Source organism: Electrona antarctica (genome assembly GCF_951216825.1).
Source record: "Electrona antarctica genome assembly, chromosome: 5".
Lineage (NCBI taxonomy): Eukaryota > Metazoa > Chordata > Actinopteri > Myctophiformes > Myctophidae > Electrona > Electrona antarctica.
Window position 1 is genome coordinate 20,349,355 of NC_136810.1, and position 17,931 is coordinate 20,367,285.

A 17,931-nucleotide genomic window follows, 5' to 3' on the forward strand; every position below is an offset into this window, starting at 1 on the left:
ACAGGTTCTGTATCGAGCCGTTTGGGGCAGTTCTCTCCACAGCGGAGCTAGGTTTTCAGCAGGGGGTCCGGGACCCCCATAGGAGGTCCTAAGTGTTAAGGGGGGCCGGCTGCCATGTGTATTTTTTACACATCAACATTTAACCGTGTATAAACTCTCAGTGCTTGGCCTCTGAATATAGCAGATATATAAGCTGACATCTGCACATTGTCAGCTTGATCTGCTATTTTCAATAAATGTTCTCCCCAGAATAGGGATACTGGGGAGTGGTTATGGTTAAAGCAGAAATAACATGCATTTTTAAAACTATTTTTAATATTTAATATCATACTGTCTATGTCCCTCAAACTTATGTCTATTGGTTCGAGCCTCAATCACCACTCTGATATAACCAGTCCTTGTCATATCTTTCCGGACTTTGAAAGCAGTTTTAGCTGCAATACCACAATGTCCTGAGGTGGTGGGGGTGCTGATATTCAGATTATTTAATATTTTAGAAATTATAATACTGATGTTAGATAAAACCAGGCTTGTTTCCATTCCATGCCAGCTTGGAAAATCAACAATGGCGGACATTGTAAACAAAGTGGAAATGTAAATTTGGAACTGAAGACTGAAGAAGAGGAGGAATTATACAAAGTAGGTTGACATTGTTGACATCACGATGAGGACAAAATCATTTGAGCTGTTCCTGAGAGCAATTTCCATTAAAGCACCCATATGATATGAAAGCCTGATTGTTCAAAATTGGTTATTTGTGGGGATAGAAAACACATATGGGAGCCCCAAAACCACAAAATAAATAGAAAAAGTTGAATTTTATGTTAAGGTCCTTAAAAAAAGAGTAAATGTTCTATCTCACATAGATTTGGCGGACCCCCTGTAGTAACTCTGAGGTCCCCCTAGTGGCCCCGGACGCCCTGTTGAAGACCCCTGGCATAGAGCAGAGCTGGGTAAAGACGAGGCTTGAGTTAATATAGCCGGGGAGCCAGTCACCCAAAATTGGACAGGACCTGTGATGTCATGCCGTACTATTTATGTTTTTTGAGTGGTGCAAACCACTCCAACAACCAGCTTTGTCTGTTTGTGTCTATGTATGTGTGTACCTGTACGTGTGTGTACCTGTACGTGGGACCCAAAAAAATGAGCATGGTTATGGTCACTGACATTACGTCAGACCACAGCTGATCAGGCTATATAAGACCTTGCACCACTCAGTTCACACGGGTGTGATTTTTTCTATTCACTTGGTCATTAAGGTCCACAGAATGAGAGGTCTGCTCTGCCGGAAACATTGCGGAAAAAAGTTATGGCCATTTTTGTATACCACACTATAGACTAGGGGGTTTTCATGATTCTGAATCCATTCCAAGCATTTGTTTTGGCCTAAAAACGGCCATAGCCGTCATCACAAATGTGATGAGGTCAGCACATTTGGGCACATTTTGGCAAGTGGCTATGGCCGAATTTAGGGAGAGTGTTTTTTGTGCAAAACTAATGCATTTCACGATAATTGTTACATGCTATTTAAAGCATGATGAAATTTGGAAAATGTTGCCTTATATTGGTTGTCTATGGTGTGGTATACAAAATAATGGTGTGGTTTACAAAATAATCATAATAGCCATAACTTCTTTTTGGCACTGTTTCTGGCAGAGCCGACCTCTCATTCTGTGGGCCTTAATGACCAAATGAATAGAAAAAACACAAATAAAAAGTACGGCAATGACATCACAGGTTAAACCCTATTCCTTGAGCTTTTGCCCCCGGCTAATCTGGACAAAGGTCTATAAATTCCTAATCTTAATCCCAACCTCAATCTTTTCCCATTCATAAACCAACCCCCCCCCCCCCCCCCCATTTAAACCATAAAACAGCATTTATCTTGTGAGGACCAGGGAAATTATCCTCACAACGTACTGTATATTATGTGTCAAATTATACTACATTTGTGGCCATCACACAAGTAGTGATGTGATTACGTGCGCACGCAGGCACGCACGCACACACACAGTAGTAGTATGAAGTACTTCATTATCTCACTACAAGGTTATTCCAGCCTTCATTCATTCCCTGAGCTGAGCTCTCATTGGAATGACGAGTCAATCTTATGGCCTTAAATCCCACAAAGGGATTAAAATGTGTCCATGCTGTGGATGCTTAGTGTTCATTTGACTCTGAGGGTGTTAACAGCGCAGCGGTTATCTCCTGTGAGCAGGCGAGATTAACACACCATTATACAGACCCTTCCAGATCCATATAGCATTTAAATAGATGGACCGGCTGGAATAGGCTCTATAGAGTATATATGCACAGCAGCCATATTATAAAGAAATTGGGCCTCTTCCTTACTTCCTTCACAGGTGTTACCAATGAAGGTTCTGTGGCAGGTTCTCAATTTATTTAACTTTTTTTTTCCAAGGGCAACCGTTCATCTGAGACTGTACAAATGGAACGCACTTGTACAGGGCTCGGGACGGAGTTTTGCCAGGTGCTAAACTGTCTTATAATCACTACTGGGGCTAGTATAGTACCAATGTACTAGGCTGTATACACCTCATGCCCCAAAGTCCCCAACAAACACTCAAATCAGGCTTCTGGACAAACTGGTCACCCCTTTTATGCACTACTCTTAAAGGGGTGCTACAGGTGTGCGTACGCTTCTCTGACCAGTCATTTGTCCTTAATCCAGAAAACGGCCGGATTAAGGTTGGCGAACACACACGCACGCACACACGCACTCACGCACGCACACGCACGCACGCACGTCAAGTCTGTATTACTATACTTGTAAGACAAAGAACATTCCCCCTAAAAAGCAGAACTACAAGGTCACAATGTCGTGCAGAGATCGGCTATTGTCGGCTAAAGTTTCCTATGGATGCTATAGGGTTCAAGATTTTGCGACCCCCGACCCCCCTGTAGTAACTCTGAGGACCTATACTGGTCCCGGACCTCCTGTTGAAGACCCCTGCCATAAACTGCACGTTTGGTTTGTTTTGGCAAAGATATTGGGTGTTGGGGGTGGTGGTACCCCAAATACAGGTATACAAGGAATGTGAATATCTACTGTTTTAATTGGAAAGATTGACCCTGCAAAATCGAACACAATTTTACCCATTTCAACGTAGATGCATGAAGTATACTTTTAACACCTTGAGGGCCCGGACCTATTTAATCCATTAATAAAATGTGCCCATCATTTATAGCGCCCGGACCACTTTTACCGGCGCACCGGAAGTTGTTGTGAATGTCTGTGTATAGCAGCTAACAATAGCCACACCACTCTAGAGTCGATCGACAACAACGGGAGGTAAGAATAAATCTATCGCGACTAGCGACTGGACTGCGGAGCGCCATCTAACACAGGATCTTTTTTCATAATTAGACAGGATGCGAGTTATGAACGTTTTAAGATTTTCGTTACATTGTCACTGTTGTGCAACACCGAGGATTGGGCAACAAGCGCTCCTAGGCTGTGGAGAGATGCGATCGGTTTTGATATCATTAATCTCCGTCCCATTTATCAATCTCCGTCTGGGGCACTTGACCATGAACTTGACGGTGATCTCCGTCTGGGGCCTCTAAACTGTTAATAAGATGCAGAGGTTTACTTATAGGACCAATTAAAAAAAAACTATTAAACATGATTCTCCTGGGTCTGGGCTGTTTCCGGTTATATTTTATCTTGACATTTCACTAGAGGACGAATCCCTTGAGTTGCAGCAACTCGTTTTAAAGGGGGTCCTAGATTGACTGGACTATTAAATCATAAACGTATAAAAGTGTCATTTTAGGAACACCAATTTGGTCCCCAATTTGATATGATGTGCCCAATCAAATTGCTATAAGTCTCCTAATGTGTCCTATTTTAGGAACAGACCACACACACATGCACGCATGCATGCACACATGCATGCACATTTGTAATATATTTGTGAGGACGGCTTTATGAATGCATTTGTAATACATTTTAACGCTCAAAGCAAAGCTAGAAATAGCTGATCTATAACGCACATGCACAATCACAAAAATCAACGCATAGCTGTGCAATGCGATTTTCGGCGTGGGACACCAAACCTTTTCAGGCATAACCCTTAAAACTAACTAACCTCTAAATGTAACCCTAATCCTCACTTTTCCTTATTGTCTAGCCGTGTATAGTTTTGGAGGAAAACTACTATATCTCACTCCCCCCAGAACTATTTCATTAAAACAAGCATTTCTCTTGTGAGGAGCAGGGAAATTGTCCTCAAATGACGGGAACATTATTGTGCCCTCACAAGTATAGTATTACAAGTATTCCGTTGTTAATGTTAATGGTGTTGTAAGAATATCAGCCACAGCGAACAGGAAATGACCTCATCTTCATCAAGTTTAGTACTGATGTGATCTGAATCGGAACACTGGCTGTGATTACAAGGAAATACTAATTACTAGGAAATCATTAATTACTAAGTCATTACTAGGAAAACATTAATTGAATCATAACGGCATGTAATAAAACCTTGTCGTCTCTCATTTGACTCTGGATAATTGGCAAAACACTACATTTTTGATAACATAATTCATATTAATAATACTGTCCTAAACTTTATAGGAGACTTTTAGGACCTAAAGGGAAGGGAAGTTTCATCTTACATGGAGACTCGTTCTTGCTGTACTTTTGACTTAGACACTTTGGACAGCAGTTCATTTAAGTTTTATCTCCCGAGTCCTTGGTGAGAAAAGTCGGACCACGGTTCAAGCTGAACTGCACCGTGGGTGTGTGCGCGCGTGCATGCGTGTACGTACGTAGGTGTGTGCCCGTGCGTGCACGTGTGTGTGCTGTGGCCGCTTCCAGCCAGTGATAGAAGAAGTGCTCACATGCTTTACTTCAGCAAAAGCATCAACACTTAAATGTTGAAATACTCTGCATTTAAATTAATTGTTGTACTTTAGCTATTGAAAAATCGTGAAAATGTGGCCCAAATGTTTGAATATATTCTTTCAGAGTGAACATTTTTAACTCAAATCTTTGCTTCTGGTGGGTCCCTGGAACTACATATTTTCAGATGGGGGTCGTGAGCCAAAGACATATATTTTTTGGGGTCCTTGACATGAAAATGTTTGAGAACGACTGACATAGAAACATGGGTTTTTCTGAAAACGGTCAGGATTTAGAAGACATTTGTAGAATCGTCCTCAGGTCTAAATGGGACAGAACTGTAATAAATGGAGGAAGAGGAAACCTACCAAATACACTTGAAATACAATAAGCACTTCCATAATAATAATGGCACACATCAAGGCACTAGGCTACTGCAATGTTATCCATAACGCTGCCAAAAAAAAGTATACGTCGAGTTTAACTTATGCATTTACATTTTTGTAACACTGTATGTCTTCAGCATTGTAAAATCTAAATGTTGAAAGTCATGTAACAAACATCCAATTTACACAAGAAAGAACAAACACCAAGACAAAAAATATAAAATGTAGCCTACGGTCAAGTTTAATATAATACAAAGATGTTGGCATTGACACTGATGTGAACCTGTACATTATGAACAAAAGCACAACATTATGATGTCATAATATCATACATGGCTGAAAATTAGATAAGATTACATATTTATATAAAGTGCAATAAAAATAAATGCAACACAGTGAAGACCTGAAGCCCTGAACACTTACTAGACCCCAACAAACACCAACATACATCCGTTTGTATATCAGGGGTCTTCAACAGGGGGGTCCTCAGGGTATCAGAAATTCTGGAGGGAGTTTTATACCAACCATCTCGATTCTCGGGGGAACATTGGCAGGGAATAGCAGATCTATAAGAGCCAAAGGTCAAGTTTACAAAGTATTTGTGGGTAAATGTAGCGTAGCGGGGGTTCCCTGCTTCATGTCTCTCAGTTAATGGGTCCATGGCCTGAAAAACGTTGAAGACCCCTGCGATATATATCGCTCATTATTTGACTATATTGACATTATTTAGACGACATCGGTATCTGCAATTATGTAGCAGATGTGTCCCGGATTTTTTCAACGTGTGGCGCCATCCATGTTTTGGCTATGTCGTGACGTCATTTACGCATCCTACCTGGGTCAGTCCCCCCCAATCTGAATTCCCATAGACTTGTTTAATATTGCATCAAATAAAAACTGTATTCCAAAAATAAACCAAACAGAGCATGGCGGTTTGATTAATATGGATATGAAGTATCAACTGACAGCGATAAAACACTAACACTAATATTACACACCGACAAATTAGTAAACATTTCGCCAGAAACAGACTATCAAATATGAGTGACTGACTATCGTAAACGATACAGAGCCACGTACCTGACAATATCGCCAGGACAGTTTATTTTTGGACTACAATTCTTATGAGATGATTCCGAGATGATCCAATTTTATTGTCAGGACTTCGGTACTCTATTGGCGTAGCAGAATTGGCTCAAGAGACTAAAAGACCAATATCTCACCAGACCCATGGCGGAAATTACCCTTTAGGCTAGTGGATAAGATGTTGGCATCCCAGCGTACATGGGAGACCTGGGGTTCGAATGCCGGGTGTTGCATAGACGAATAAAAAAAAACGAACTGAGAATTTAACAATTTCCGATCTACAAGCTCATAAGCTTGGCTTTTCTGGAACATTTCTGAGTAGGCCATAATCACTTAAACCCCAAAATCCATATTGTGGGGAACGGAAAATACACCAATATAGAGCCCTGAGGGACTCCCAGTCAAACAACAAGAGAGGGTCTCCATACCCAAAAGAGACATTCTGGACACAGATTTATAAAAATGCATTAAGAATTAACAACTTAAGCACTATTAAATAGTGAGAATATCAGATCTACAAGGCTATTTTTACTTATTTGTTGTCATGTTTTAATTTCAGAAATTATTTTGAAAAGTTTTAATAGGCTAGTTGTTATAAAAGTATAGTTGTTACGAATTTATATTAATTATAGTTATTAGTTACAGTTTTGGGTGTTGTAACTTACATGAACCCAAGTGTCCCTGTTCTATCACAATAAGCGAGCATTCTCTGAGAATTGGCCAACATTTCGGTGAAAACAGCCAATCTACAAAGCCCGTAGATTGGCTATACTTTCGCCAAAGAGATTTTGTCTAGAGGGGGGAAAAGGAGGAGGCCTACTATAAAGCCCTGGGGGACCCCGGTCAGCTAAGGGTTTAAGTGGTTCGGAGGGTACAAATGGAACCAAACGGACCCGTACGTGTCCACACAGTTTGACCTTTTTTTTTATACCGTGTGCAGCAGAGTACAGATTCCAAATTACAATAAAAATGTACAAGAGTTGTAAATCTGTGCAATAAAAGTTGCCAATCCCATATGGATGGCTGATTAATCAATCCTCTTTTATACATATCCAGATGTTGTATATATATTTGAACTGCTCTTTTTTTTAGCACCACAAGGCGTCCATGTTTCATAATCACGATGAGACAACCTCAAAAATAAAAGAGCAGCTTCTTATATCAGAGGAATATAATGGGCTGTAACCCACAGCGTGTTATTTGCAGTGGTGGAAAAAGTACTCAATTGTTTTACTTAAGTAAAAGTACAAATACTGCAATTTAGAAGTACTTTGTTACAAGTAAAAGTACGCAATTGAAAATGTACTTGAGTAAAAGTACAAAAGTATGAGCATCAAAATGTACTTAAAGTACTAAAAGCAAAAGTACTCATATTGCAGAATGTCCCATTTCACAAGTTCAAAATGTGTACCAATTCTATTGAAAATAGCCATTCTACAAGCAATGCGACGCATTGTGAGCTTGTAGATCGGCTATTGTGAGTAGATCGGCTATTTTCAAATTGCCAAAATGTATAGCATTGAAGTTCTCTAATCAAAATTAAAATCGCCAAAGTAACTACAATTTTAAAATAATTGTAGTGAAGTAACAGTACAAATTTTGGCTCTGAGATGTAATGGAGTAGAAGTAAAAGTACTGGAAAATGGAAATACCTCAAAATTGCACTTAAGTACAGTACTTAAGTAAAAGTACTTATTTACTTTCCACCGCTGGTTATTTGCGCTCCGCAGCATTGTTCGTGCGACCGTTCTCACCAAAAAACCTGAAACCAGACCGCATTCACAAAAAAAGGAATACTTCACCCAGACATTTTGATCAATTCTCATCCAATGAAGCCTGGAATTCATGGGCACCGCTGTTGGAAGAAGACCAATGCACAGCTAATATTAATATAAACTCTGTGTAATCACTGATTAGCCTACAGATGATGCAAGTTCAAAGAGAACGTTTTAAAAATGTGGTTTTGGATTCACAATGGCGCTCTATGGGCTGGCAAGTAGACTATTAGAATTGGACGGATTGATTTAGATCAAGAGTTATTCACGTTTTAAGATTTTCGATCTCATCCGCTAAAATGGGGACGACGACATTTTGGCTGGTGGGTTTCAGTCATCAGGGACTACGGTCACACGTGTGCATCAGAAACATTGTAGTCAAACACATGCTGAGACACTTCAACAGGCTCTATGCACAGCAGCCATATTGGACAGGAATTGGGCTTCTATACTTCCTTTAAATGTTTGAGAACCACTGTGCTACACTAAATGGAACAGAGCCTTATTGGTATACGGTAGTCTCTTGAGACAGACTGTTGACTCGCATCATTCAAAGGAAAGGAGGGTGCCGTTTTTCCTTTATTTTTTGCAGATGGGTTCTCAGATTGATATTGTTAAGACCTTTGAAGGAGGTGACGCCCGATTTCTCTCCAATATGGGCTGCTGTGCATAGGGAGCCCTATTTCCCTAGTTGTTGTTGCGGGTTGTTGGGTTTCGTCCAACGAGAACAAACTTAGCAGCATCACATCGCACAGCAACCGCCTTCCTCACATGGACAGAGCTATACGTCGCACTCGATAGTATGTATACCGTTTATTCCCGACGGCCTGGTTTCTTGAGGTACAACACGAATTGAAAATTGTGACCAACTTTGACTGAGGGACTGCCATTGGATTTTTTTGAATTTTCGTCATATGAAAGCTGGGAATCATAGCTTCAAAATTACATATTGGTTGTTCAGTTTGACCCACCAGTTTTGGAGATATGGCTTATAGAGTAATGTCTTGCAGAAAACAGCGAGTTGAGAAAACAGGCTCTAAAGGTTCACTTCTGTGGTCTCTAACATTACACCTAGCTACATGTTTAAGCATTTATTTCATATTTACTTGTCGATTTCAGCTCTGATACTTATTTCAGACATGCTCTAGTATGTGAAGAGTCTGCCTGTGCTATTAACTCATTTTGGGGAGAAAAAAAAACGTTTTTCTCCTCTGGTGAAAAGCTGGAATTTGCGCGATGGCAGGCTCTCAGTCAAATCTGGTCACAATTCAGTAGCACTCTCCCTCTCTCTTTATGTTGCCCTCGGTCATCAAGGATCCCTGGGGTCACTTGAGAACCACTGGTCTATGAGACACCGACGCTCCTGGCGAGTTGTGTGTGACCACGCCCCCCCTAAAGCATAATTTATACTTCACAGTACGGCGGTGTCGCTCGTCGACAAGGGGCCAGTGAAACAGGGTTCATGTCGGCGAGCGCCGCCGAGGATGACTGAAGCTGAAAGCGTCCGACATAAAAAATATAAGAAAATATATATAAGCAAAGTTAGATTACTAGATTACAGGTTTCATATAAAACGCATAATTGTTTTTTTCCCCCCCATAATATTTTGTCTGCATAATGTTTTAACGGTTATAAAAAGGTGGATTAAAAAAGTGTGTCGTCACAGTTGGGAGAGTTGACATCATTCCTGTCCTGCTTCTCCGTCCAACCAGAGATGATTCTGGGAAAGATCTTAAGTCTGCTGTGAACCCTGGAGGGGGAAGAGAATGAAAATAAGTCAAACGTTGAATACATAATAAAAACACTGCATTAGTGTGTGTGTGTGTTTGAACCCCACCCATAGCACATATACAAGCTCACAATACATTGCAACTCGATGCGTTGTGAGCTTGTATTAGGGCATTAAGCAACTAGTCGACTAGTAAATCCACTAGTCGACCTTGTTGGTACTAGTTGACTAGGCCTCAAGATCAGGTAGATTATAGTTATAGTGTACACAGTTTTTCAATGTACAAATATTTATAAAAAAAAAAAAAAGATTTATTTTATTTTTTACATACTAGAAAGTTAAACAACTAGTCGACTAGTAAACTAGGCAACTAGTCAACTAGTAAAAATGACTAGAAGTGAATGCCCTAGCTTGTATATGAGGTATATTAGGTGAAAATACCTCATATAACGTTACGGTTGCCAAGACAAACTGGCTGCTCCTACCATTGAAGACCTTGTTATTTCGCCGTATTTCAGAAGAGGATCATAAGTATTAATATCAAGAACATCCATACTATAACACCATGGTGAAACGTTGCTGTTGGGCGCCCTGCAACAGTGCTTCATAGGTACCCAGAAATATTTGGGGGCATTTTCTTCCATTCCTTTTCCCATGGGGTGCGCACATGCAAATTGTCAGTGTTTACAATATGGAGGTGGAGGCGGCCCCTAGTTTACAGCCCCCAGAAATATCACCAACATGGCCTGCAATATGCAGTGGAGGGATATGTACGTATAACATAATAGTCCGGCAGATGGGGTGGACGGGTGGGAAATTTGGTATATAGTCTTTTTTATTGGCCTAAAATTCATGAATCCACTTGCTGACCAGCTGTCACTATTGGGCAATTTGTTTTATAGGGGTTTCTTGTGACCCTACCATTAACATCCAATGGCAGGCAAAAATGACAATCTTTCCTTTTGCTTTAAGTAGCATGTGACATGTCAAACTAGGGTTTTTTCATGATTCTGAATCCATTCCAAGCATTAGTTTTGCACAAAAAACCCTCCTTGGGCTAAAAACGGCCAGACGTCATGACAAATGTGATGAGGTCAGCACATAACTAACGCACGTAACGTTCATCATATACAGTTATTATGTGTGTGTGTGTGTGTTAGGCTGCAAAACAGTGACACTTGGTTGTGAAAACCAAACAAACACTATTTTCGTGCTCAGACCCAGCCAGCCAGGGACAGAACCCAGGCAGCCAGACACACAAAGCTCCTTAATGAAGTGGTTGCACCACTTAAAAATACATTACATATTCATACATGCAGACACACACAATATAGAGCATAGATTTATTTTACACAAATACTTCCAACAAAGAAACACATGGACATGTAGTACAGTGATGATGCAAATGGCCAGTCATTCCCACATTCAGAATTAATCCCCAGATTGAGATTTGTTATTATTGTCCATTTACGTTCTAAATTACAGTATACCATTACTCATCACGGTGCTAACCTTTCATTATCATTGGTTGAAAGTTGGAGAGGATACTCACGACATACCAAATCTCATTTATGTTGTGCAAGCGGTGGTTGGGGATTATGTCGGAGACAATTTTAAAACATTTTATTTTTGAAATAGCCCTTTCAACATGAACTCTGTGGTGTGCAACGGTCTTTGCTTTGCTGACATCACATGGTGGCATCTGGCGGTTAGATCGGACAAAGGGAGGGAGGATGTTTAATTTCAGCCCCACGTCTTCCACCTCTTGGTCTATTAGGAAACCCTTATCTGCCATAAGCCCGTCGCCCTGCTTAAGGTAGCCAGTCACAATCAGATTCCTCAGGAGGGGTACGATTCCACACTTCTTGACCATCTCCTTGTCCGACACACAACCTGTAAATAAGCTGGAACAAAACATAATAGAGCCTCTCGGGTCGACAACAATCAATGATTTGAGCGTGTTGGTTGATTTGTAATTTGAAAATGTTTCGCTCTGTCGCACCAAAGAGCTTGGTTGCTGAATCTTAATCTCCGTGCAGTCCAGGATGGCAAACGTGGTGGGGAATTCAGACCAATATGTGGATGGCATTTTCTGTGTTATAATGTCTCTGTGGGGCCACATAGGAAATCGCCCAAGTGTGATGAACATATAATCAATCCAAGAGTTGAACAAAACGCTTACACATTGATGACTAATGTTGAACTTGAAAGCGAGCTCCTTGTGATCAAAGTTTTGACGTAACTTCATCAGAACCAGGAGGAGCTGCTGACGCAAAGGCATGAGAGTTATTCGCTCGCCAGCTTTTTTGTAAATCGGGGGTTCCGTTTGTGGCGGAGCATTTGCACTGTTAGGAATGCCGAATACGGTGCACAGGATGTTAAACTGCTCGTAGGTAAACCCCGTGTTATACTGGAAGAAATTTGGAATGGTGCAGAACTGTATTCGTTCTGGGGTCATTTCATTGCTATAGCTGAGAGTTCGTACTAAATGTTCAATTCGTTCGACCATTTCAGCCTTCTCCCTGTCCACTTGGCGTTGCTTCTCGACAAGGGATTCTTCACCGGCATGGACTCGATCCTGGTCACGGCAACCTATAGAAACAAGTTACATTTTAATTAAAACAATGTAAATATTTTAATAGAATATATACACTTTACTTTGTATTCATCATGTTGTGTGGTTGTAATTATATTTTTCATTATTCCCCCCCCCCCAACTACCATTCTTGGTGAAAGCACAGCCACCACCAGCACCAGCTTGCAGTGCATTATCACCCTGTGGCGATACAAACCTTCCCCTGCCGATTGGCCAGTGATGTCTACGTACCGGAGCACACCACCACCAGCTTCAGTTTGATAGATGGCCGCCAAATACAGAACACAAAAGACCAAGCGTCATGTCTCAAAATGTGAAATTAAATGTTAACAAAAAAATAATTATTCATCAGAGAATGAGGCTTTGGCCAAGCAAAAGTGCATTGTACATGAGGCTTTGGCCAAGCAAAAGTACATTGTACAAAAAAAGTACATTTCCTGAGCGGCACGCACCTGCACAGTTGGGGCCTTCTACTGCAGCCAAGTCTGGCTTTCCTTGGGGCAACGCCAGATGGCATTGTATGCGATTGCAGTGGTGGGAGTGGGTTGCTTGACATTAAATGTCCCTTTGCTGCAAGGGACATGGCGGTAGCCATTGCAGTAGAAAAAAAACTTTTAAAAATTGTAAAAGAGGGAGAGACCTTCACCATCTCTAAAATTCACCAGCCAGATTCAAGGCCAGCTGCTACCAGTCAGCTACTGAGTGGCCTAGCATTCTGTGACTTTGTGCTTTACACTAGAAAATGTTTTTTTTTAGAGTGCACAGAGACACAGAATGTATCAAATGATTTTGAGACTCCACAAATCCCATGTCAGCTATTTTACTGTGTTGTGAAAGTGTTGTTACAGTGCACTGTATCTGTTGGCGCCAGTTTAGGCAGTGGTGCTGTGTGTGGCCGAAATGTGCTAGATCATCTTTTTTTTTTGTATTATCCCATTCTGGGCGGGAACCCCTTTTGGGGTTCTGTACAGTCTGTACAGTATTCAAAAATGTAAAATATTTGATGCTGCTATATAAATATTTGAAGTTTTTAAGAAAACTTAGGGTCAGAATTTAGGGACTTAGGGAAAGGATTTTTAGCTCAAAATGGGTTAAATACTGTTTTTGCACATTGTCAAGTTAACTCATTAACCGAATGTATGCCAAGAACGCAGGTTCTCTCCACGACCCGCCTGTGCCAAAACGAGAAATCTCATCTCTTTAATTTTATGTAATCGAGCAATTGCTTTTACACAGCCTGTGTGGAAACGTCCTAGCTAATCCAACCGACTGATTGCAACGACGTGTGTGTACACATCCTAGCGCTTTTTCATTGATATCAAACGATGCAATGTACGAAAGGCTCGCCACGCATAATCTAGGGAGCTCTCCGTGGTTTTGACCAGATGGCTATACTTTACATACATTTCTGACTTAAACATGCCTCTTGCCCCGGAATATTAACGCTTCTAGAGAGACTCGATCGTAATCATAGTAAGGTAAGCAAGCAACATTATGCCTCCCGGATTTTAACTGCGATCTTTGAGGCCTTATAAAAGTCTAAACTTTGATCACGCTAAGAAAGTGAATCCATCCCGCGACGATGCAGAGCCTAGAATGAAGATGTGGCTCAAATATGGGCGGCTATCACTTCCGGGGCGGGGGCGGAAGTGACCCGTCTTGTAAGCTTATAGCGCAGATTTATTTGGCACTGGCCAAATAAACATTGTGCATTCCATGCCGCTACGATAGGCGGTAACGTTGAGGCCAGTGCCAGTGAAATGCGCAACAAAAAACAAAGACGAACCCTCGTCGGGCCAACCCTGGAAGTGAATGCTCTTCATTTGGGCTCCAGGCTCGCTCACGGCCATGATCTGCTGCCCGGACTGTTATTTTTCATATGGCAAATTAATGTTTTATCAAGCTCTAAACATGGTCCTTTATCTCAATCGGAGCCCAAAAAATGCGTTAGATCGTGTGCGTGCGAGTGGAGATTTTGGATATACGATGACTACACACCATGGGAGCTACGGGAGGCTACCGATGGCTTATAAAAACCGTAAATAAAATATTAATTCTGGATTAAATTACATGAAACAAACCCGAGAGATCTTGTGTATCGTGTAAATCCTATATTTTAAGTTATTGTTGCTATACTGTGTGTGTGTGTGTGTGTGTGAGAGACATTTTGCTGATCATCCATAAATGTTACTGAAGTGAAAACGGCACTTGTCAGCGGCAAAGGGACCATAATGCTTACCCAAATGTGGGGGGTAAACTGCCTATACATACATACATACATACCAATTTCTGCCGAGTCCTGCTTCGTGCCAGACTTTTTATTGGACCTGGAATAGAATTTATTAGAAAATAGTTAGTGGGTACACTTAATAAAATAAAAAAAGATGCAAATAGAATGGTTCGCTCAATAATCTCCGACATATTTAAAAAAAAAAAGACACAATCAAGGAACCATGCTATTAACCAGGTCGCTGATAACACCCATAATGAATAGCGTATGAAACCTTAAGCTTTACATCTGCTTATATGTTACCTTATTTTAGGAGAACGTCTTGCAACAACGGCGTGTGCTTTTGTTGTTGCTTCATCATTGATTTGCTAGAAACAGACACAAATTAATTTATAACATAGGCCTACTGTACATGAAGTTCAGTCCTAAATCAATGCAATATCTACTTTAGCTGACATTTGAGAAAAAAGGATTTGTCAACATTGATCTACATTATGCATATTTTTTAATGTTTCCAAACTTTAATTTCCCAGGGTTAAGGACTTCTCCTAAACATGACTGAAGTAAAATCAGACAGAAGTATGTGCTTAAATTCATATAGAAAATGTTTCAGATGTCAAAACATTCTGAGATGATGGAATGATGAAGGTCATGGAAGGAGAACATTCTGAAAGCTTCATGGGCAAAGATAATCAACTTCAAAATCTCAAAAAGAATGTCAAAATGACCTCATTTAATTAATGCTATGGACCAGAGCTAGTCTTGATCTAAGCTGAGCCTCGTTGTCTCCAATCAGCCTCGTCGTCTACCAATATATTATGGAGCCTGGGATATTTTATTTTGTGATACATATGGTTAAGGTGAGGCTAGTGATATGATATTAACGCCACTGTTCAGATAATCTTGATAAAATACTGTGACTGTCACTGTCTTGATGCTAATGCTAACGGAGACAGACTACTCATTCACCCTGCTACTAAAGCATTATCATTAAACAGCAAAGTTTACTAAACAATGGTTAAATCAATTGTCTAATACTTACCTTGGAACAAATATAGGTGGTCTTTGTAACTTTCCCCGACGTTTAATTGTTTGTAATATGGTCGGCCGTATAACTTCACCCACAGCTTGCATTTATTCGGTGCTTGTTTGGGCTTGGGGGGAAAGGAATAAAGAAAATGCCCCCTCCAAACGTTCTGGGTAACTAGAATCACTGTTGCAGGTCCCCCAGCGGCAATGTTTCACCATGGCGTTATTATAGTATGGTTCTTCTTGATATTATAACACTTTAATCCTCTTCTGAAATATGGCGAAATAACATGGTCTTCAAGGGTAGGAACAGCCAATTTTGTCTTACCCAGCAACTGAAAAAGGTGTGTGTGTGTGTGTGTGTGTGGGGGGGGGGTCTATAGAGCGTTGCAGTCCCGCCCCCTTTCATGACGACGAGAGACCCGGAAAAGAATTCCCCTTTCATTTTGTAAGAAGAAAAATAAAACAAAAAGTGTTGTATCCTGCCCTTTTTTCTTCTTTCTAATCATTTTATCAGCCCAACACATTGTGTTTATTGTCATGATGTGTCACAACTCGAGTTGGCTTTGTCCGCAGCGTAAACGTCTAAATAAATACTTTTTGAATTTTTTCCGGGTCTCTCGAGGGGGCGGGACTGCGACGCTCTATTGTTTGTTCAGTTACAGTCTTCTCCTCTCGCCTGCTCATAAAATACGCTACATTGCAATAAAACATGTAAAGTGTTGTCAAATAATAATTACATGAATAGCCAAACAATATGTTGGCTATTGTGGACTTTACACCAGTGTAACAAAAGACAGCTTTTAACTAACCAATTTTCAGTTGTAAAAATTCCAAACTGGTTCTAAATTGGGCAGGGGTTAAAAGAACAGAACCGGTTCCATGCGGGTGCAAAACGGGGTCAATAGATTGGTTGTCTACTTCTCTCGCGTTAATGTTAACCCATTCGTGGCGGGAACCCCTTTTGGTGTTTTGAGCATTGTGTTAAACTTTAGCTATTGAAAAAAAGCAGATCTACAAGCTCATATCGCGGCACCGAGTGCTGCGCTACGAGCTTGTAGAACTGCTAATATCGTATGTTCCCAAAAATAGCAGATCGACAAGCTCATAGCGCCACACCGAGTGCCGCGCTACGAGCTTGTAGATCTGCTATTTTTGGGAAAATACAAAAAAAAAGATTGTGAAAAATATATTCTTACGTTTTTAACTCAAATCTTTGCTTCTGGGGGGGATAATAGACAGATAATAGAAACATACGATTTTTTTGAAAAGTGTCAGGATCTCTAGAAGACATTTTTGTAGAATCGTCCTGCAGACGATCAGTGAGGTAACATGGTCAGAAGGTCTTACAGAATTGGTTCTCTTGCGTTTCCAGCAGTCCGGGTTGATTTTCTTCTGCTGGTCAGCCAGGGCCTTGGCCTCCAGCGTGTACATCCTCCGCTCCTCGCTCCGCATCTTCTTCCAGCGGTCGCCCAGGATCACACTGATGGCTCTGGGGCATGGCCAAAAGGTCAAAGGTCAAGGTCACAGCCTCATGAGGTCATGGGGAAATCACATACTACCATTTTTTTCCCCAACATAGTTTTTAGTGCAATACACCAGTGTTGATTTCGTAGGCTAAAAATGTTGGTCGACTACCCTTTTTCCACAGGACGAAAACTAAATGGAAACTAAATGAAAACTAAGCTATGGTGACTAAAACTAAGAGTAAATATATTGACAATTTCGTCAACAAATAAAAACTAGACTAAAATGTTAGGAATGGACTAGTGGACAAGAGAACCAATATAAGTCATTTTACGCTTGGTTGTATGCTCAAAATAGCAGATCTACAAGCTCACACCGCGTTGCGTGAGCTTGTAGATCGGCTATTTTCAGCAAGTGTAAAATCAGACATTAGGACGGCATCAAGGCCCGCCAAAATCCATTTCAGTCGACTAAATCAACTGTAGATTTAGTTGACTAAAATCTTATGATATTTAGTCGACTAAAACTGGACTAACACTAAAACATTCCAGGTGACTAAAATGTGACTAAAACTAAATTAAAACTATTCAAGAGACTATGACTAAAACTGCTGCCAAAAATAACACTGGCATACACCATAGGTGGTTATGTTCCCCAGTTTCTATGTTCCCAGGGTTCTATGTTCCCCACTTGCCTTGGTTAGGGTTTGGTAAGTGGGGAACATAAGACACAATACTCAGATACCTTTAGACTTAAGTTTTAAAAA

At 40.7% G+C, this 17,931-nt stretch overlaps 1 protein-coding gene across 6 annotated transcripts in view; it reads right to left on the reverse strand.

Annotated features, from left to right (window-relative positions):
- Nucleotides 1-5,471: 5,471 nt before the first annotated feature.
- Nucleotides 5,472-17,931, reverse strand: part of LOC306922904 (HMG box-containing protein 1-like) — a 31,727-nt gene continuing 19,267 nt past the window's right edge. For 2 of the 6 annotated variants that reach the window (XM_079500793.1, XM_079500796.1), the window contains 4 exons: nt 17,049-17,190; nt 14,973-15,037; nt 14,723-14,766; nt 11,175-12,435 (listed from right to left, as the gene is read on the reverse strand). In XM_079500793.1, the coding sequence (XP_079356919.1) occupies nt 11,351-12,435; nt 14,723-14,766; nt 14,973-15,037; nt 17,049-17,190 (1,336 nt within the window). In that variant the 3' untranslated portion in view covers nt 11,175-11,350. Of the gene's footprint in view, nt 9,865-11,174; nt 12,436-12,670; nt 12,690-12,891; nt 13,010-14,722; nt 14,767-14,972; nt 15,038-17,048; nt 17,191-17,931 lie in introns of those variants that run through there. The other 4 variants (XM_079500794.1, XM_079500797.1, XM_079500795.1 and 1 more) reach the window with 4 other exon arrangements.